The 23,171-nt window shown below is 43.0% G+C and overlaps 1 protein-coding gene across 1 annotated transcript in view; it reads left to right on the plus strand.

Annotated features, from left to right (window-relative positions):
• Positions 1-1,571: 1,571 nt before the first annotated feature.
• LOC133488153 (fibroblast growth factor receptor-like 1) overlaps positions 1,572-23,171 on the plus strand; it is a 37,701-nt gene continuing 16,101 nt past the window's right edge. Inside the window, exons 1-2 of the mRNA XM_061795701.1 lie at positions 1,572-1,849; positions 2,668-2,761. Of these exons, the coding sequence (XP_061651685.1) occupies positions 2,677-2,761 (85 nt within the window). The 5' untranslated portion in view covers positions 1,572-1,849; positions 2,668-2,676. The remainder of the gene's footprint in view (positions 1,850-2,667; positions 2,762-23,171) is intronic.

Genomic DNA, 23,171 nt, shown 5'->3' on the forward strand with positions numbered 1-23,171 from the left:
AGACTCAATGTCCCCCGCCTCCCCCAGAACGTGAGCAAAGTTCTGTCGGAGGTGGGAGTTGAAACTCCTTCTGACAGGGGATTCTGCCAGACGTTCCCAGCAGGCCCTCACAATACATTTGGGGCTGCCAGGTCAGACCGGCATCTTCCCCCACCATCGGAGCCAGCACACCACCAGGTGGTTATCAGTTCACAGTTACGCCCCTCTCTTCACCCGAGTGTCTAAGACATGCGGCCGCAAGTCCCATGACACGACCACAAAGTCGATCATCGAACAGTGGCCTAGGGTGTCCTGGTGCCAAGTGCACATATGGAAACCCTCATGGTTGAACATGGTGTTCGTTAGGGACAATCCGTGATGAGCACAAAAGTCCAATAAGAGAACTCTTCTCGGGTTCTGATCAGGTGGGCTCTTCCTCCGAATCACACCCCTCCAGGTCTCGCTGTCATTGCCCACGCGAGCATTAAAGTCCCCCAGCGTGAGTGTTCTCCTACCCTCTCAACCATTGGGGTTACACGCACCGAGCCGGGGGGCAATAAGTATACCCACACCTGCTCGGCACCTCTCACCTTGGGTAACTCCAGAGTGGAGTGGAGAGAGAGAGAAGTAGAGGCAGAGAAGGTCCCCTATTAAACTGCAGTAATCGTCGTTGTTCCCACGGAGCCGAGAGAATATATTGTATGTCTGTGAGTGTTGTTTTAATGCATTTAGCAAGTGGACTCCCTTTAGATGAAATTACAGTGGCTATAAAAAGTCTATCTATAGTCTATAAAAAAATGAGACAAAGATAATTAATTTCCAAACTTTTTCCACCATTAATGTTACCTATGAACTGTACAACGCAATTGAATTACTTTTTTAATCTTTTTGAGAGAGGAAATAAAAATAAACAACGTAAATCATGTGGCTGCGCAAGTGTGCACTCACTTTTATACAGTAATTGGGATGTGGCTGTGTTCAGAGTTATCCATTCACATTAATCTCTCAGACACGTGGGAAAATGTGTTGCAGTACGATAAATTGCTTTTACTGTGAACTTTTTGGTCAAAGTTCTAAAAGTATTGTTTGGTGCGTACAACACTGAAGCATGCTGGTGGCAGAATCATCTTTTGAGGCTGTTTTTCTTGAGCTGGAACTGGGGCCTTAGACAAGGTGGAGGAAACTATGAACAATTAGCAGTCACAGTTAGTACAAATCCTTCAGGCTTCTGCAAGAAAGCTAAAAAATATCTATGTCAGAAAAGGCCTCCCAGAACATCTTAAATTCATTTGTGGTTCATGATAGGCACTTCAAATGGTGGCAAGTGTGCGCTGCGGCTGACTCCCATTTAACCCAAGTTTTGAATGTAACTGGTTAATTCTGAACACAGCCCCATTCCACATCATTGTAATAGGGTAAGCACACTTTGTGGCACCACATTATTTCAGTTGTTTATGTTTACTTACCCGCTCTCGAAAAGATTTTTTAAAACCTGCCTTTGAGTTGTAGTGGTTGCGGTGGCAATGAAAGGGTTAACGCTTAGGCGGCCTCTGATTGGTCAGAAGCCTGCTCGCGCACACGCTCGGCGAGCCCGCGCACGGCACGAGGCACCAGTCACTTGTTGGTCAGACGCACAGAGGCACGCTGGACGCTGTCCACATTAGCATACGGGACCCGTTTTGGGAGGCGTGACTTGGGCTTCTTTTCTGTCTTTTGCTAAGTTGTTTTAATGTCTACGGCAAGGGTTAGCGGCTACGTGGATTTTAAAGAAGTACGAGAAGTGTCAATTTGATTCATGGACTCAACGCGGACTACAGCTAAAACTGTCAAGAGGCTGCTACGAGCTTGACTTCATTCTGTCAACATTCAGGTTTGTCAGCAAAATGTTAAAAATTTTTTTTATTATGACCTATTTATGTGTCTATATGCATCATTCTAATCAAGTCAATTCCGGGTTAATGATTCGTTTAAGACTGAAATCGGGACTGAGTGAAAACCTCACACGACTTTTAGGTTCAGATGTGACTGTATCATCACTGGAAAGTCATTGTGGAAAATATCTGACCTCTTTTTAATCACATGTATAAAGAACAAGAGCTTCTCACTAACTGGTAGAATCGGGTAACTGTGTTCTACCTCAACTTTGAAGGAAAACAAAAGATGCTTGTACGATTGAAGACGATTAATTTAGTGAAAGCAGTTTTGTCTTCTGTGACCATTTTCAACAATACAAACAGAACTAAGTTTGCCTAAACGTGGATCACAATAATTACTGTGATGCATGTTTGTGATGCACTGCTTTAAAGCGCGGTTTCCCAAATTTTACTGAGTGCATATTTAAAGGCACAACACCAAAATGTCACACACAAAAAAAAAAAAACAAGTCCCATAAAGGGGATACACTGGTCGATTATCTACCTTCTACCGTCTAATCAAAGTGCACTTAATTGTTTTCCAAGTCCCTGGCATAGATAGATAAACAAAGATACATTATTTGTAATAAATCCAAAATCATTTTTGGACCATTTCAGTGACATTGGATGATTTCCCACAGCACACCTGATGATATCGCACAGCTCGCTAATGTGCCATGACACAATGTTTGGGAATCACAAGTATAATACCTTTTTTGCACTACCACTAATATTTTCCATTTAAAATGTCACATTGTGTCCATGTGTGTTTCAGTTTGAGAGCATGAAGTTGTGTTTGGACGCTATGCCGGTGCTGAGGATTGTGCTGTTCATCTTGGAGGCTGTCTTACTGGTCCACTGTGCGCGAGGTGAGATGAACGTGAACTGTCTTTTGTTTATTGTGAGGCTGGAACACCCGTGTTCATGGCTCATTATAACTCGAGCGCGGGGGGAAAAAAAAAAAAATCTCAGTTAATGTTTTCACACAGAGAAGTAAGAGATGGAAAAGTAAGTTTAAAAAAAACTAAAAGGAGCCCAAAATCAACACGGGCTAGGGAATGAGAGAAGGGCAAGCTTGCTTCTTCTCAAATGTGTGCGCACATTCTCCAGAGCTAAACCAAACAAACATCATCCATCAGCTTCCCAGGGTGAAAGAACACAAGTCTGTGTATAGAGTCCAGCTCTCCTGCGGCTGGCTGGCTGAGAAACTGACCACAATTCACAGTTTCCCCTGCCAGGGTCAGTACATTGCTTTCTAAAGGCAACACGCAGCGCGCTTGTCAACATCTCCCCCAATAACACACGGATGCCATATCTATGATTTCACCAAACTTCAGTGGGCGTCTCAAGCATGTCTGATGTAATCCAAGGGCCCGCAGTCAAAGGTCGATGCAAAAACGATGCACAAATGAGTGAGATTTGAAAACCAGACATATCAACCCCCCTTGAGGAGAGCCAGGCACTGGCAAAACAAACTCCAGAGGGGCGTCTGATGGGTACAATACCTGCATGTGGCAATCAGGGATGCAGGAAAGGGGGTGGCGATGTTTTAGAGGGCTGGGGGGCAGATTAGATCTGCTAGTGCGCAGACAATGCCTCATTCAAAGCCTGGCGGCCATGCCTTCACGCCACGACTACACCAAGAGTAAACAAGTCGTGAAGACTAAATAAGATTAGAGGCCATTTTGTGTGTTTACAGATGAACAGAAGGGACAGCATGTCAGACGTAAAATAAAGCCTGTTCCTCATCATATCTCTGTCAAAGCGCCTCATGCAGACTTGCTGACAGATATGTAGTTGGCAGGCACTCCTGGATGATCCTGAATGATCATGTGGAAGCAGAGTAAATACAAGTTCCTGCGGCTCTGATACACTGAGCTGCGTGTTACAGTCCAACTACTTGTACAACAGCTCAGCTCTGACAGCATGTGAAATAGAGGCTGCGGCTCCGACTCAAACCCGCTTTTGCAGTGAGGCGAAGCCCAGAGAGGCTGTAAAATGGCTCCTGTAAAATTGAACAATGCATGATGACATTTGTGACAAATGTAAATTACATTATAAAGGCCAGACCCCCACTCAACCCCCCGCCTTCACCCACCTACTCCTTTGACTTTTGCATGGAAACAGTAAAACTACGTCGGACGTGTCACTTTCCTGCTGTTAGCTAAACAATGCAGCCAAGGAGGAGGCAGTAAGTTTGAGCGAAAGCATTTTAAGCCTGTTGCTGTCAGTCATCAGGTGACATCTGATCCCACACACCCCATGTCCTTGTGGCACACAAACATATGGGACGCACCCCACTCCCCCCCCCCAATCCCCTCTCTCTACACTGGAAAGACTCTGTGCCTAGCCAAGCGAGAATTGACCCCCCCCCCTACCCCACCCCTTCCTCCTCCAGCATAGGAACCCCTTGCACTTCCTCCTCCCTGGTGCCCCAACCACCCCCAGCAGCCGGAGGAGGTGCCCAGTGATGTGTCCCAGCACAGTCTCTAATGTGGTGACAGGCTCAGAGACCACTGGTACTCTTCTGTCCCCCCTTTTCCACTGTCTGTTCGCTTTAACGCTGTTCTACTTGCTATTGATGCCGTTTGAGCTTTTGCGTTGACAAAAACAGGTCAGCCGGAGTTCCAGGCATGCTGAACCGATGTCATACGGGTGACGTAAACTAGGGATGGGCATTGCAATGAATTGGTCGATGTGTGACAGTGATTGAGTAATGGCGTCTTGAAGCAATCGAGGCAAAATGTACTCCACTGCTTGGCTACAAGCAGAAGAGGCACTGTTAATTCACTCTCAACTACTTTACAGTTGAGGGGAATGTTTTCCAATTATTAAGCCACGGAATCACATATTTGACATTACATTGCTACTCGAAAAAAGTTGAAAAAGTGAACTTAATTTCACCTACTCTAAACTTGAATACACGTCCCACTGTTTAATTACTTTTGCACAGCTTGCAGTTCTCTCATGCAAAATTCACAAGTGTTTGATCAGGTAATCCACAAATAAATTTCCAAGCACATGCACTTCTATGCCTTTCTGTAAGTCCTCCAGTCTCTCTGTATCTCTGTTACAACCTGCTAATGACACGCTTCGCTCAGTGAACACTTCACTCTGAGAAAATCTTGTTGGACGCATCAAAATGGTGAGGTACTGTTTATAAATCTTTTGGTGTCTACATTCTTTGTCTCATAATGTCAAAATTTGCACGGCATGATGAAGAGGACTCAGCAGCAACAACTGAAATCAAGCATTTTCTATTACTGGCAATGAGTCTTTCGCATCACGGTGGACATATTTTGGCCCACTCTTCCTTGCGGAATTGCTTGAATTCAGCAATACTAGAGGGTTTTCGAGCAAGAACAGCCTTTTTAAGGTCATGCCATAGCATGTCAATCCGATTCATGTACGGACTCTGAGTAGACCACTCCAAAACCTTCACTTTGTTTTTTTAAGGAATTAACAAGTTGGCTTGCTGGTGTGTTTTGGATTGTTGTCCTGCTGCAGAACACAAGTGTGCTTCAGCTTGAGGTCATGAATTGATGGCCGCACATTCTCCTTCAGGATTCTCTGGTTGCGAGTAGAATTCATGGTTCTATCAATCATAGCGAGTCATCCAGGGCCTGAAGTGGAAAAGCAGCCCCAGACCATCACACAACCACCACCGTGTTTGACTGTTGGAGGGATGTTCTTTTTCTAAAATGCTGTTATATTTACGGCAAAACTAACGAGCTACACAGCTTCTAAAAAGTTCAGCTTTTGTCTTGTCAGTCCATATAATATTCTTCCAAAAGTCTTGGGTATCATTGAGATGTTTTTATGCAAAACAAAGACAAACCTTTAATGTTCTTTTTGGCAGCAGTGGTTTTCTGCTTGGAACTCTGCCATGGGGGCCATTTTTGTCCAGTCTCTCCTTATTGTTGAGTTGTGAACAAGAAATTGTCTAAATTAACTTTTTGTTTACATTCATGAAACAGCACAATAGGCTCACCATGCAGCGGTTACTCATCACTCATTCTTTTCTATGTTGTTTTTACCAGGTTTCATGAAAACGAGTCAGTTTGAAAACTGCTTTTGTGTGAGGCCACGGAGATTGCGTGTGGTCATGTGACTGCCTGGCTCCCTTTGTTTGGTCAAATGGAGTCAAACGTCAGTAGTAATTCTATTGGATTGGTGAAACAGTCACATGACAGCACCCCAGGCGGAAGACTCTCTGACAAACCAAAACATTAATCACGCAAGCAATAATAGATGAACAAAAATGAAAGTAATGAACATAATGTAGGTACCGTTTCTTCCTGACAAAACTACTCAAGTAGAAATAAAAAGTATGTTGCATTAATACGACTCTGACAAGTACGATTCATCCCCAAAATTACATAGTAACTGTAATGGAGTAAATGTAGCGCGATACTACATACTGCTGATATTTATATTTTTATCTAGTTTATGGTGTCAGTGTGGTTTAATTTGTCAGTACTGTCATGTTAACAGGTGTTCGGAACATTCCAACTGAGATTTTCCTATCCCATTGAAAATAATAATTGAATTGTAGTTCATTAGTCGACCCCTTAGTCAGTCAAAGAAATTTCGTCGAAGTTTGTCAATTTAGACTCCAAAGTCAACACTTTGCTTCAGCGGTCCGCCCTCCCCCGTCGACTAATAGTTTCCAATCGAGAAAGTTAGTCTGCACACACCCTCACTGATGAAAGCGTAGTTGGCCTTGGGCATCACCACACCTTTGCACACCACTGGATTTGGAACAACGGACCACTCTAAAGTGACTGTACAGTGGAAAAGTAGCCACTGTAGATGTGGGGGTGTTCTGCACAAATGAGAAGGGTTGGGGGGGGAAACAGGTGTCTATGTTGGCAAACAACACAACGCACTGTTTCCTTGCATTTCAATGAGCAACAAACGAATGCTGCATCACATGCAGCTGCGTGCACGTCGACTGCACACGCACACACCTACACACACGTACACACGTTTGCTCTACCTTTGCAGCCATCTGGACAAGCTTACCGTACACTCTGCAACCCTGTCGGAAAATATACATTTTACAGCACCGTTACATCACGCTCTTATAACAAGGAGGTATTGTGATGCACGGTGTGCCAATGGCTGTTAAAATCACAAGGCCATTTGGCAGCATCCACAGAATTTTCCATTTCCTTTACGCATATAATGAAGCAAGATTGAAAAGTACCTTAATGCCCCAAAGTCCTTGCTGTTTCGGACTATTTCCTGAAAAGCAAGGGCCAAGGTCGATACCCTTGGGAGGGATGTTGGAGGGGGGGACAGAAAGAATAGATTGCCTTGTGTATTATGTTTGAATGTTCCGTTCGGGGGTTCAGGAAGGCAAACATCGCTCATTTTCTGGTTCACCTCCATCTGTAGGACTGAAACATCATCACACAAAGCAGACAGTCAGTCCTGCCTGCGACTCACTGCATTTCCTCCCCTTTATTACCGCTGTAAAGCTGGAGGAAGTTGGTTAACTTAATGTGCTGTTGTTAAAACAAGGCATGGACTGACCTTTACTCACCCCACTTCAATCTTTCTCGGGTCAGTTTAGCTCCTATTTACAGAGTAGAGGTCCATTTGCGACAAACAATGGGTGGATTATGATGTGGCCGTCTCCCAGGTTGGACGGGGGAGATGAAGTTAAACACTTGTAGTAGACTGGACCGAATGCTCGCTGCAGCCGAGGCGCCGCTGTTTAGGTGTGCGTGAGAAGAACTAACAACACTGGACGTACACTGTTTTTATATCTGATTGTGGGAGCCGGTTTTATGAAGCAAATTACCCTGCAAAAAGTCTTGATAATGAGACGACCAAGTTGAGTTTTAAAGCCCGCTCTACATCTCCCAGACATGGGAATAATACACTTGTTTTCCCTCCGCTTCACTGTGTTCCACGTCTATCAGCGAACGACGCTGACCCCGGCAGTTGGCAGGGGAAGGAATGTGTCAGACTTCACCCCTCGCAGGGAAAGAAAGGAAAGGGCTCTCGCTGTGATAAGTAGTCATAATGGAGGTCACTTGTTGTTTACTTAAGAGGGGTCATATAATCCCTGTTAGCAACACTCCTTCATTGACTGATTGAAATGGCCACTCCAATTAGCATTCATGTGGACTTTCAACAAGCCATTGTCCATTTTCCACATTTATCTCTGTCAGCTGTATGCTAATGCTTAAGCGTTTGTAATTTGGGGAGTGAATAGGCTACATCCAGAGCTCATTAGTTTGCTTGGGCTCGGGATGCTTTCAGACCACATACGCTCCTCCTGTTGGCTGAAATGCTCCAGTTAACCCCACACAATCCACATGTCAAACAATCACCATTTAGATGCTAACCATGTTCACGCACTTTCCACCGTCAACTTCCATGATCTACTAGACTTAACTGTATATACGAAGCAGCCGTTTTTGTTCTTTGACAGCTCCTTGGTTTGGTGTCAGATGACAACGGACTGTGTGTCAGGCTGCCGGTGTTACAACCACGGCCAACGGGAGAGTTGTCCGAGTGGCTGGAGGGGAGCCTGCATATGGGGGCCGGGGTCAACACGGACATGGGACTTTACAATAACTCTGCAGCTCCTCAGTGGGAAGTGTTTGTCTTGCGCAACCCCTCTCTCTATGCCTCCTTCATTAGCCCCCAACCCCCTTCTGTTTTCTCTTTCGCTTGCTGTGGAGGGACCCTCTGTTGCCCGCCACTCCTCGTAACATGAGTTTTCAGGGGTCCGAAATAGTCTGATGGTTAGGCCCTAAAACAGTATTAAAAACAAACAAACATTGGACTAGAGTAGCAGGAGTTGAATTGAGAACTTTAACACAGTTTCAAGTTACTAGAAGAAACAAATCTATAAATAATGAAGTCAATAAGGAAAATTATTCATTAACACATCTGTATCACAATTATGTTGAAAAGGATTAGGAGGAAGTCAAATGTATTTAATCATTTCCCTTATTTGATATGCAGTGGTACCACTTTGACTTACCCCAAGTTTTTTTAGTTCACAAGCCATCGTTTGGTCGATTAATTTATTTTATTTCTTGGTAGATTTATTTTGCTTTGCAAAATTTGAGTTACAAGCGAGTTTTGGATATGTTGCTGTTCAAGTGAAGTGAAAAAAATATGGAGCAATGAAGGTACTTTCATGCCCTTGCATGTGGCAAGGATAGCCACAGTCGCCGATGTACTTTCAGCCGTTTGTTGATCAGGACAAATAGTCAAACATACTTATGCAAAATGAGAACACTCTCAAGGAGCTCCTGTCGGCCACAACTCACGCCCACTAACTGGCCAATCCCACTTGATCTCCTGATGTCACTCACAAGGCCACAAACAAAAAAAGGCACAAATCCAACTCACGAGTACTACAGTACACTGAAAAAAACAACAACATGTACATCGGTTGCACATGATTAAAATTGTTAAACTAACATATATTCTTCCATTATTTTCAAGGAGAAGAGGATCATCAGTTTAGCACATTTTAATCTTATGCAACAAATGTACATGATCAAATTAAGTATTTTTCTTTCAATGTACATGCAATAATTACTCTTTATAAAACAAGCTTATTCCTTTACATTCTCTTTTATTGTGCTTTATGTTTTTGTGCAATTTAGGGCTATTTTTTTTCCGGATTAATGGAATTTAAATTCATTTGAATAGGGACAATTGATTAGATACACAAGTAAATTGAGTTACGAGCTTGGTCACAAAACAAATTAAACCCGTCAGTCATGGTACCAATGTATTTGTATTATAAAATATATTAAATACAGTAACTTGGATCACATCAACAAAAGTAACACATTCAACTGGTTTCTCTCAAGTTTACTTTTTTTAATTTATTGACTCAGCTACACAATATGGTTGGTTAGGGCTTTCTTTATAACTGTAGCTTTAAGATACTTCTAAAGTTGTTTTTTTTTTTCTTGCCGTCCCACAAAACCCTTTGTCACCCAAAATGATGTGTTTCCCCCATCAAGAAGAGGAGGTGCAACGGTTTTCTTGAAGAGAATATAAAAAGTTGATTTACAGACTTGGCTTCTTGGCACATTGTTGTGCCACCATACAAAAAAGCAACACTGTAGTCTGGAAAAAAAAAACCATGACAACCTTTTGTTGTCTTGAGAAAAGCTGTCCATGTTGAATGATGGCGGCCTTCAGGATGTGGCCTTGGCTCAGCAGGTTCGGTCCTACAGTCATTGTGATGCTATTCCGTGCGTTTGATTTGAACTGCAGAAGCGTTTGCTGGCAACTCCTGTGATTGTTTGTTTGGTGGACTTGTCACAGGCAGCTGTGCTACTGATTTTTACAACGCCAAATCAAGTCAGGCTACCTGATGTACTTGTACATCATGTTTAGAAAAGAATAATTGTGTTTCTCTCTGGGTCTCGTTTCCATCCTCTCTCTAGGGCTTTCATCACTGGTAGTCCTGGCAACTAGCATATATATATCATTTATTCTCTCTTTCACACACACGCACGCATGCACTTACACGCACGTATACACACACACACACACACACACACACGTGACCCCCCCCTGTTGTGCAGTTAATGGTTGATTGAAAGTTATGGCCGTGGAAAAAGCGATGGCTTGGCTTGGCTTGAAGAAAGCCGAGCCAGGGAACGTTCGGGATAAGAACATTTGAATGAGGCGCCGCTGACTTCCACACGCCCTCCTCTCAGTTTCCATCCCGCTCTTTCAGTTCACCTCTGATGGGCTTCAATGAGACCCCACATAGCTTTTTGGCTTTTTCAGTCCCATTTTCTTCTCCATTAGCGATTCTTTTGAGTGACCTTGGAAATTCTTTACTGCATTGTCCCCTTTGATTGAGGTTCTATGTGGTGTGGGCCAATGCTTGTCACACTTCATCAAAACAGGAGTTTTCACCGCTGAAGCGTAAACTGTCATGCTGCCCCCGTTTCCCAAAACATTGCGGCAGAGGCGAGGACGGGAGCAATTCAGTTGTGATGAATGGAAAATGTGTCCCTGCTCCAACTTGGAACAACGTGGAACAGGACAACAAGGAATAATCATTTCAGGAGCAAGGAGCATAATCTGTCATTCTTTACAGCAAGGCTACGCACAATCCCAGACTGCACCATGGAGTGAAATAGATTACATTTCCTCATGCACAAGGATATGACTTGGCCTTTGGAGCAGCCCCAGTTTGGATTTACTTGGCACATGTGTCCTCCAGTCATACTCTATCAACTTATTTCCATGATTTATGTATCTGTTTAAAGTCATTCAATTATGGATGATTAATAGAAGAGATGAGCATTTGATGATGTTTACAGTGACGCGTCTGTTCTGGTCATCAACTGCCAGTTTCTCTGTAGGCCAAAGACCTGCACTATATGGAGAAAAAATTTTAAAGACACAAGATATCTTTAATCTTAATTCTTCATCTGACCAAGACATTTTGGACAACTTTGCAGGAACAGTTTGAGGAAGGTCCTTTTCTGTTCCTGTTTGACCAATTAAAGTCCATCAAGGGATGCTTGGATGAGTTTGGAGTAGAAGTACCCTGATCTCAAACCCGTTAATAAACACCTTTGGAAAGAAAGAGATTGTGAGCCAGACCCTTCAATCTTCCCTTCAGAGTGGAAGATCTAAAAGCTGCGAGAGGGGTGACGATATTTTCCTTTTTTAAATAGTCTAACATTGACTTGATAAATGTGTTCGAAACATTCAGCACGTTTCTGCAATAATGAACTGAGCTTCTGTGTGCAAAGGCAAGACAGTCAGCTTGGACTGTGATTTGCTGATGTTGTTTAGATACTTTTTAGTTTATTTAGTACTCTCCAGTACCTCACAAGGTTCCACTGGGTCAGTGAAAATGTGCAGATGTGTTCTTCTTACCTCAAAGTCCAACTCTATTACTTTTATTCTCAGTTTATGTTTGCTTACCTTTCAGCTAGGCGAGATCTCTTGTTCATATTGGGTATATCAAAACAGAATTGATTTCCATTGAACTGTCCGAACTTGAACAGTTTGGTCACTCAACAACTCTCAACTGAACCTAAAATGTCAAGGAAAATATTGTCTTGATACAAAGTTGAACAAAAACGCAGGACCGAAACAGAGCGAGCTAAAGACAAAACTGGTTGTCAAAAGCTAATTACCATTGCTCCATCGCCTCCCAAATGATTGTTTTATTCAATATTCCCCTTCGCTAAGGTATCAGTAATGATAAGCAAAAGGAGAAAATAAAAAAATTGAAAATGCAAAACTAAAATAAATTACTTTTTTGAATGTTGAAAGAGGTAATGTGGCCACATGTTGAGGATCCACTGTCTAGCATGATTAGGGTTGGGCATCGAGAATCAAGAACCGATTGGAACCGGGACTAACGTTCCGGTTCTCCCGGAACTGTTCAAATTTAAAAATGTCGGTTCCCAGTTTTGATGCCTAATCCTCCAGCCGCGAAGAAGAAGTGTCAAACAGCAAAGAAGAAGCGCCGTAAACCAACGAAGAAGAACGCGCACGATGATGTTCTTGCGCCCAATTGCGGCGGCGAACAAAAGTGTGTCTTATCTTTATTAAAATGACTGACCAGTCGACTCAGTCCAACACTTAGAATAAGATTATATTTTGCAAAGCAGCCATTCACGATGTGTAGCGTCTGACGAGCTCCGAGCCACAACCTACACCGCGCGGAACTTCAGTGAAGTCAACTCTGTTAATTGGATGAGTGAAACAATAAAATAAGTCAATGCCAACATTGAGACAGTTAACAAGGTAAATGGTTGCTTGCACATTTGCACTGATGGTTTTTAGCGTTTATTTTAGTCTTCGAACTAACGTAAGCGACAATGACCAAAAAAGAAAAAAAAAAGCGTAACATTGGGCTAAAACTTTACATCACAATGAATTGGGACACAATTCACATAAACATTGTCTCACAGTATCACAAGCGCTAAACTTGTGCCTCATCGGTGGGTGGGGAAAGGAATAAACATTTTATCGCATTTGGTTCCATCCATTAAAAAAAAAGCACATTTTTTTTTAAATTCAAAAACAATCACCGTTGCCATGTGAAGTTACTTTTCGTGCCAAAATGCTGAGTTTTGATGCTAACCATGTTACCCTTCAAAATAAAAGGCTACAAGTTTAAAACAAGAAGTCAAGTTAAAACCTGCACATATAAACCATTTGACGTGATGAAACTGAATACAGGGGTTGCTATATAGCATTGTTAAAATAGTTATTTTAACTATCAGATAAGTCAACTCTCAGTCAACTGGGTGACTGAAACAATAAAATAAAATAGTTAAAACAGTTAAAATAACAATTTTGACAATGCTATATTTAACTTTTAGCTCAAACATTAATGAATATGCTGTATTTAGTCACATGCATAAAGACGCATGAGGTCCAGTGCATCTTTGAGGTTGGCTGTGTTGCATACACTATATTTTTTCTGATTGCACTTCTCATCCCTATCTAACAAGTGTTGTTGTATGCTTCTTCAACAATTTAGGTTAATGAAATGGAAGACTCTAAGTTGCCCGTAGGTGTGAATGTGAGTGCGAATGGTTGTTTGTTTCTATGTGCCCTGCGATTGGCTGGCAACCAGCTCAGGGTGTAACCTGCCTCCTGCCCGTTGATAGCTGAGATAGGCTCCAGCACTCCCGCGACCCTTGTGAGGATAAGCGGCTCAGAAAATGGATGGATGGGTTAGTTCCACACACATTGCCTTTTTGTTCAAAGGTTTGATATTGATACTGGTTACAAAGAACGAGTCAAATGTTCGTTTTAGTCTATGCTGCGGGCTGCTGAGAAAATGGATGTTGATAATTTGGACACCCTTTATTTAAAGCCTGCAAACCTTTTGACCCAGCCCCCTAAAAGAATCGAAATCGAGAATCGTTTGTAACCGGAATCGAACTAAGGAACCAGAATCGGAACCGGAATCGCTCAAATTCAAACGATGCCCAACCCTAAACATGATTATAGTCTCTTCCTTGGTCCATGCTACAGTCCCACACAGTCCTCCAGTTTGTCACACAGACAGTCCAACCAAAGCAGATTGCCCTTCATAGTTTCCATCAATTGTCCGTGCCACTTATCCTGTGCAGGGTCACGGGTTGGGCTGGAGCCGTTCCCAGCTGATTATAATAGTTAACTCCCAAATATCGTCATAGGCGTCAGACGCATGTTACAGTGGGACTCTAGAAACATTGCATGTTGCGGACAGTTGATGGATAAAGAGGGAGACAGCCAGAGGTGAAGAGAGGGCAGTGCACTTTGGTTCATCTCAGTGGTAAGGTGAACTGGGGAAGAAAATGTCACCGTGAAAGGGTGAGCAGTACACGCTAAGGACAGCTTCAACAGCTCCACGATGATGGATTGATTCCACACAATATTCCTGGATTGTGAGGAGGCCCCATTGCTGTCAGTGGGAGCTTTGCCGGTCCACCAGTGACTTCCCCCCAGTCTGAATTCTCACCGTGCTGACCCACAGTACTAATGGCATTTTATGGTGGCATATTATGGTGTATGGCTGCCCCTCAGCTTCTAAACTGGCAGACGAGCTGATAGGGATCTCAAGAGCATAGTGCCATCATTCCATTATCACACAAAGGTGGCCATCACAACACACACTGTGGTAAGAGAATGTCTGGCCACTGTCCGGCATCACATCAAACCCGAGTGACAGTGACTAAACTTTGCGGAACATCTGCAGCTCATTGTGCTTCTCCATACTGTACCCCCGACTGTGACGAGAGTGCTGATGAAACGTCTGCTTTGCCTGTGGAATGCAACAAAAGATTGGAGAAGAAGGGAGTGGCAGGATGCACCTCGCTGTTAATGGGCCTCTTAAAATGAGGAGCATTCTGTACATGATGTAGCTTGGAAGAAAGAGATGGCAGAAATGTCCAGATTTATGCAACGCCATTAAAAAAAAAACCTGATTTAAAAACAATTGTCGAAGTTTTTAGCTTTTAGGTTTTTAGCTTACCCTTTTGATTAATTTGGAGTCTGAAAAAAAACAAACATCATTTGAACACATGTTTCTTTTGGGAATATGATTCCAAAACATTGTGTGCTTTTTTTTTTTTTTTTTTGCTTTTTATTTTAATTTTATTTTTTTAGATGTTTTCTGGCCAAGTCTAATCTGGCTTTTCCTGTTCATGAACACTACCACTGGCTTGCACCTTGTTGTAAACTCTCTGTATTTACATTTGTGAAGGCATCTCTTCATTTTCGAATTTGACAATATCCAACCTTCAACAGAGTATTATTAACTTCAGTTGGTGCTGTAATGGGCTTTTTCTTCATCAAGGAAAGGATTCTCGACTTGCTCTGTGGTCTTCCAGGGCTCTTGATGCTGTTGTAGCTTTCTGTCTTTATAAGAATGTAAAAATAAATCTCTCTTATAGAATAATGTGGTTTTTAATGTCATCCTTCACTTGCATTGAGAGCTGCTTGGACTATATAGGTGTCTCCAGTCAAACAGCTGCAAAATGGCAACTTAACACCTGATATCAACTGAAGTCGTTTTTCTTCAAATGAATGGTATCCACTTAATTTGTGAAGTAACAAGAAAGTGGACTGCACCTTTACAGTTAATCTCTTGTGAGTCAAAGGTCCAACTACATTTGAGTAAAATGATTAATACCTCCATTGCAAATGCAATCCTTTTGTAAAAGCTAAAAAAGGATACACTTCATCACATACTGATTGTTTAATTTCAAAACCATTGCGTGCGGGGTGTATTGTGGGCTGATGATTAAAACTGTGATGCATCGTATTTTTCTCTTGAACACTGCCGGATTGAACGGCTGCATCAGCGCTCTTAGTCCTTAAATGTTTCAAATGTGATTTGAGCGACACAATGCTACAAACGTGAGCATCCACACAATGTCCCACTCCAAGGGGCCCATCCATCACCAAACACAGAGACAGACGGTCATAAACAGGTGCTTGTCGGTACCCTGCTCTGGGCTACAGAGAGAAAGAGGACTGTTGGGGAGGGTCATGTGGCTGAGCCCAGGCCCGCGATTTGGGTGTGAGATTGTTGAGATTCCTGGTTACCGCAGCCTCTGCCCGCCTAATCCTCTTTCACTCCCCCATGCGGCCCTCCTCTCCCTATGAGCGGTGTTAAAGGAGACCTCTCTGCCATTTTAGCTCCTGCGCGCCTCTCTCTCGAGCAGTCCCTCTTTGGCTTCAAGTTCATTTATCCACCCACTATTCCCGACCTCACCGCCGGGACCACTCGTCCACCCTTCAGTCTGTGTTTGTCACTCTATCTGGCCTTTGTCTCCATTCCCAGACTTCACCCCGGTGCCTCTTCCCAGATAAGTGGCCCAAAGCACACACTCAGTCCTGGTGTGCGCACCAGTCCTCAGCCTAATGGAGTGAGATAAAGCCGGCAAGTGCCACTCACTGTGGCTTCTTTGTGACCGCGCACGACTGGCCAAAGGCAGAGTTAGGCCACTATATTACTGGGATTCTGTTTCAGACTTAGCACCAATATTTAAAGGTCCCGTATTTTGGCTATTTAGACCTCCATTAAGTGACTCTCTAACATGGACTTAGTATAAAAGTGTCACTTTCATTTAAAGAAACACCTCGGTTTTGTCGTGCTCGTGTCTAGAAAAGGCCCTCTGGCAGCTCCTTATGTTTGACCCAGTTTTGTATTCGGCTAACACCGCCCCCTTTCCTCTGATTGGTTGCCTCCGTGTAGAAGAAGCACACGTGTTTATGTTGACAGCACTGACTGGAGCGGAGATTTTCGCCAGTGACGTAGACAAGCTTGAGAAATTCGAATGACCTGATTTCAAGCCTGTCAGCAAAAAAAAAACATGTGGGACTCAGGAATACGTGGACCATTTTAATTCATATTTCACATGTTTACTGAGGCTCCATGGAGACAATATTGCATCCCAAATACTAGAAAAAAAGTTGGTTTGGCAAAATATGTCCCTTTAAGAAAAACAATTGTTAGAAATAGAGTTACCCTCTTCAAATTATTTTGGAGATGCTGAACATGAGCGTCATGATTGCAAATTAAATAATTTGGACAATTTGTCTGTTTTTTGCTATTTCCATTTGTTTGTCATCCATATGTGACAATATGCCCTTTTAGGAAATGAGCTTACCATATCAAATGCATTTCAAATATGATTTGCAATGTAAGAGTATACATACACAAATTAAGCTCGCTTACTCTGTTGTTGCTCACTACAAAGTTTTTGCAGTCCCTTATATTATAACGGATAAAAAGATGGATAAAAAGTTCTTGATTAGCATGACATATAAAAACATGACTCATATTGTTATTCTCTTATCACATTTGACTCTGTTGCAGTTTATTAGTAAACGTATGACAAATTCATTTGGATGTAAGAAAAAAACAACAAAATAAATAAAGAGAAGGATAACAACATTCTCAGATTTTTATAAATATATAATCGATTTCTCTGGTTAATTCAGATTTTAAAATGAGTCACTTATAAAGTTGTACTTTCATGTTGCAATGTCTCTAAGACATTGAAAAAGTTGGATATGAACTAATCCATCTCAATATAAACATCTAGTGAAAAAGACCACTGGAAACGTAAAATGAAAGACCTCCTTTAATTCGGGTTTAGGAATTTCCAAAAAGGAATCTATACTTCCCAGACAGTAAAACTGCTTATGGAACCTTTAACCTGGATTAAAAGAGGCCTTTCATCACAACCAAAGTGCTCGTCTGAGGAAGCGCAGCTGAGGTAGCAGCGCCGCCTCGACTTGTGAATGGCAGATGATGTTTTCAAGAGGCTCCTTTTCCCTATGATTACTGAATATGGTGTTTGAGGTAGCACCTCTGCTTGTTTCCACAGACAAAACCCCGTTTCAAAGTGTCGGCATGATGTAAACAGAGGTGGTCTTTGTTCAAACGCGGTGGGGACCCCAACACGATAAAGCCGTTTATATCTAGTTGATTTATTGTGGGTGGAGCATGGATTTGTGCCGGGTCGTAACTTCAGACGACAGTAGTGCTCGCTCACTGCTTTTGCAAAAAAACACACACAAACACACACACACACATTCGGGGGTCCGCCGACTGAGGCAGCCTGGGCTGGGAGACGGCCGTCAAGTTTAATGAAATATAGCAGCTTAGAGTTCAAAGGCGCCACAGTCGGCCCCGTTATGGGCCGGCCGCGTGATGGAGATGTTTCCAGAAGCTTTATGACGCCAGTCATTTCTCCCCTTTTTTTTTTTTCCCCCTTTTCTTTTGATGGAGTCTACAGGGGCTGCCTGTTGTTGCCAAGAAAGGTTGACTGAGAACAAGAGGGCGATGTTATTCCAATGGTTCCGCTTTTATCAGGGAGCATCTCCTTACCGCTTTCTCTCTGTTTTTCGCCGTCTCCTGCTGTTCCTCAAGTCACCCAATCGCTCTGCCGCCACCATTCCCACCACGGATGCTGTTGCTATTCAGCCCACATCAAGATGGTGCCAAAGAAAGAGTCATTGTCCCGACTGGTCTTAGGCCACTCTTATCTATTGATTGGAAAGCAAAGAGAGGGGAAATAATGGGTATTGATTACCTTGCCGGGATGCTCGGTCTTTACATCGGTGAAGAAAAGGCGGCATTCTTAGCACCTCCCAGCCGTCTCGCTGCTGTCAGAAGAGCCGCAAATGCCACCTTGCTCCCGCCATCGCCTCCCATCTTTCTCCGGCTCACTTTTTTTTTAAAGCTGATTTGCATCTGTGCTTGTGAGCTCCTAACAAAAACTTGTGGCCTTTCACACACTCCCCAGGCTGCAGCCTTATCCTCACCTTTTCGCCTTGACCCAGTCTCGCTAGTCAAGTCACCGACCGTGGATTGGATTTTTGGCTCTTGTCGCTCTCCCTCAACTTTCTCTTCCCTGTTTCATTTTCTTGATGTGCATTACACAATTGAGCTTGAGGTTCTAGGAGACGCAAAATGGAAAAGAGCCCTGCAAGCGCCGGCTCCATTAGAGTGCTCTCCTCTGTGATGTCTGTCTGCATTTGTACGGTCTGTTGGCCTAACACAGAGCTGCTGAGGAGGAAGGGGAGGAGGAGGAGGAAGCACTCTACTTTTTATCTGTCTCTTTGCATTTTGCCCTTAAGGTAAATACGGTAGTACCTCAACTTGAGATTTTTGAGTTAGAAGTGAGCTTCAGACACGGCGTTGCTGAAGTGAAGTGAAAAAAAAAAAAAAAAAAAGGAGAGCCGCAGTCGCCGATGCACTTTCAGCCATTTATTGAACAAACAGTCAAACGCATAAATACCCAAAATACTTGCTAAGAGCTATAGTTAGGCCAAAACTCACATTCACATGCTCACACGCTGTCTAACATCCATGTTTCTGAAGTCACTCACTTGGCCACACCCCTTAAAGGCACACATACAACAATACAGTTGTTGTGGCTCGGCTTGTCCCAAAGTAATTACACTTTATAAAACCAGTTTGTTTCTCTACTTTCTCTTTTATTTTGTTTTATTATGGTTTTACAAAATAAATATTAATATCAAAACACATAATGAAACGTGGCGGCACGGTGGACGACTGGTTAGAGCGTCAGCCTCACAGTTCTGAGGAGCCGGGTACAATCCCCGGCCCCGCCTGTGTGGAGTTTGCATGTTCTCCCCGTGCCTGCGTGGGTTTTCTCCGGTGGGCACTCCGGTTTCCTCCCACATGCCAAAAACATGCATTCATTGGAGACTCTAAATTGCCCGTAGGCATGACTGTGTGTGCGAATGGTTGTTTGTTTCTATGTGCCCTGCGATTGGCTTGGCAACCAGTTCAGGGTGTGCCCCGCCTCCTGCCCGATGACAGCTGAGATGGGCTCCAGCACGCCCGCGACCCGAGTGAGGAGAAGCGGCTCACAAAATGAATGGATGGATAATGAAACGTAACAATGTGATGTTGGGGGGCTGGAACGGAATAATGGCATTTCAGTTTATTTCAATGGGGATATTGATTTCATATAGGAGTAAATAAAATTGTACTGAGTAGCTAGGACAGAGATGTCTGTGGCGTTTTACTACCTTTTTATTTTATTTTCACTTCTATGGTGTTTCTCCCCTTTGCCACCGCTGTTACCCTTCTGTCTTGGTTTAAAAAAATATAAAAATAAATACAAACAGAAGAAAAGCCAAAGGGGAAAAAAAATCATAATTGTGGAGTTAATCAGTGAAGAAATCATAGTTTTTGTGAGACTTGAGAGCCTTATCGTTTTAGTTTGAACTCCAAATTGTACAACTTGAGAAGCATTTGACATTGGAGGTTCCACTGTACTTCATGTTAAGGACACGCTCGCACATTTTTCATTGTAATGAATCACCGCGGTCAGGCTGTGTACAAAAAGAGCTTAGATGCACAACAAATTCCTGCAGTTGGCTGCAGATTAAGGAGCAAATCCTTTTTTACGAGACGATGTTTACAGATGTTGTTTGACTAACCACGTCCTGGACTGGGCAAGCGGTGTTGCAAGCATTATTCAATTGTTGAAGTTCCAGGTGTTCGTTATTAAAGTTGTTGTCAACGGCCAAGCCCACCCTTTATTGACATATTTGCAGTGATTAGAATGACAATTTTTGCGTGTACGTGTGTGTGTGCGTGTTGGGGGGGCGGCATCTGCATGTCATTACGTAGCCTCAGGTGTTCATAACTTTTACGAGTGTTACTCAATTCTCTGTAATCCTTCCTTTTTTTGCTTTTCTTCATTTGCATTCCATAACACATTTCCCAGGATACATGCCCAGACTTCTAATCTCAGCATGTCATGAGCCTTCTATAACTCTATATTTAGTTTGTCACAAGAATGCAACTTATTGAGCGTGGCCCTTTGTCTTAAAATAATCCATCACCAAACTGAGCAAAGACAAACAGAGCTAATTCTGTGAGTCGCCAGGCCTCCTCCTCCTCCTCCTCCTTCCTGCACTATGAAAGATTCCATTCACACATGGAGCCCAGCTATATTAAGGCGCTCCATACCAGCGCCGCGAGCCCATATGGTCGCGTGTATCGTTTTCTGTACAGAGAGCGGCAAGTAATTCTAACAATTTGAGTAAGCAACCAGTTTGACATGAAGCTGGCACATTGTCATTCATCACAACCTCAATGCGTAGTTCACCATGTGCTCAGGAGGCAGCCTCGTGACACTCGAGGAGAGTACAACTCTCCAGCTGCATTTTCCAGCAGAATGCTGCGATTAAATATTGCTTGCGGGTGTCTTTCAATCCCGCAGATAAAGAAGTTATTCCATTCTGTACAGAGAGAGCCTCTGTGGTTTCGGCACTTTCAACTTCAAGGTTAAGCGAACCTGTCCTTGAGAGGGAGGAGGCGGAGGAGAGACCCTGCTGAAGACAGGATAGCGGTCATGCACACAAGCGCAAATACTTATTACGTGATGCAGACCACGTCCTTGATTTCGGCACCTCTCTGTGCCTTGTTTTTCAGAAGGGAGTTCAAAAGATTTTTTTTAAGAACAGAGATTGAGGGAGGAAATAATTTGTTGCACATTCCAAACACTTGGAGCACCAGCCAAAACTTTCCCGTGCATTAGATTCATTGATAAACGTCTGGAGCCGGAGGGGTCCTAAATAACATTCCATATCATTTACCATATCTTCGCCACAGTAAGGATGACAGTGATGAAAGACGGTAAATGAAAGTGGAAGCACATGTTCAGGGAATATTACAGTGTGCTACAGTAAAAGCAATGTATCATTGAGGATTAGATGCCAGATTTGTGTTGGGTGAATTTCAGTTTAGCATTGGTTCAACTCACTGATCTGAGTATATAGTTCAGTGTTCCGGTTGCATGCTGGGGAGCTGGTTGACCTCTGATTTTCTGGCTTTCAAAGCAGTGTATCCCATAAAAAAATCATCCATCCATTCATTTACTCTACTGCATATCCTCATTGGGATCGTGGGTGAGCTGGAGCCTATCCCAGCTGACTTTGGGTGAGTGGTAGGGTACATATACAGGAGTCGACAAACAACCATGCACACTTATACTCACACCTACAGACAATTTAGTCTTCAATGAACCTAACATGCTTGTTTTTGGATTGTGAGAAGAAGGCAGAGTACCTGGAGAAAACGCACGCAAGCACGAGGCTTCAGGAAGCTCTGGAGGCAAGATTCAAACCCCGAACCTCAGAAATGCAAGGCAGACATGCTGCCCCTTAAGAAATCAGAAAGTGGGTTAATCTTCTCCGGTTTAACTGTGTATGCAATGCTTTAAGTTACATTCCTAACGTATTTATATAAGTGTAAAAAGACTTGAGCTACAATAATATTATGTTAAGAACAGTGTTTGAAGAGTATTAAAATCATTGTTTTATTCGACTTCAGTTGCAGTTGTGCACAACAGCAAATTCACTGTAAAACATTAACACAAAATATTCTACCTTTAATAAGTGATGGTACAAAAAGAACTTAGTGGTTAGCATTAGCAGTTGACCCCACTGCCTGGACTTCGTTTTCAGCCCCTCAACATTGACTCCTTTTTCTTACTTTCACTTTACTTCCAGTGTACATTGTATTCTTATTTTCTTTTCTTAACACACCGTGTTGAAGCTGGTCCATTTGTTTTCTGTACGTGTCGCTAAAAAGCTACAAAAATACCCCAGAAAAAAAAAATGTTTAATGTTGACGTTTACATGTTGGGCAGCACAGTGGTTAGCACATCAGCCTCACAGTTCTGGGGTTCGGGGTTCTAAGCTGCTGAAGTTTAGTGAGATTTGCTCGAGTCTCACCTGATGTCACACATGATGACGATTTGTGCAACTCTTAAGGCTAAAGATTTTTGGCCCAATTCCACATTTTCCAGAAATATGCTTTGATTAGACTTGGAACAACGATCGCTCAATGTGTTTTGGAACACATAAATGAGAGCTTTTTGCTCTTTCACGCCCTGCCATTAATCTAAAAGACACAGGCTTTAGTGGAGTGCTGGAGTGAGAAAACTGAGACACATTTGTCTAAACTTTGGAAAGAACTATATGTGTTTTTTATATAAATGTCTGGCTCCTTGTCAGAGGGTCAACTCCTGAACTAAGCAAGATCAGGTCACCAACACGGTGACCCGACTGTGGTCTTAAAGAAGACACAGCCGTGCATCTGTTCCGCTGTGGTAGAAGAGGGGTGAGATATGGGCCATCTGACAATGGCCAAAAAGACTGTGGTTGTGTTCTCTTCACAGACGTAAACACTGACACTTCCAATTTCCTGTATACCAGTGCGATAGAACGCATGGCTGCGAATGAACATGCTCTTCAACTTAG

This window comes from Phyllopteryx taeniolatus, chromosome 13 (assembly GCF_024500385.1).
Source record: "Phyllopteryx taeniolatus isolate TA_2022b chromosome 13, UOR_Ptae_1.2, whole genome shotgun sequence".
Lineage (NCBI taxonomy): Eukaryota > Metazoa > Chordata > Actinopteri > Syngnathiformes > Syngnathidae > Phyllopteryx > Phyllopteryx taeniolatus.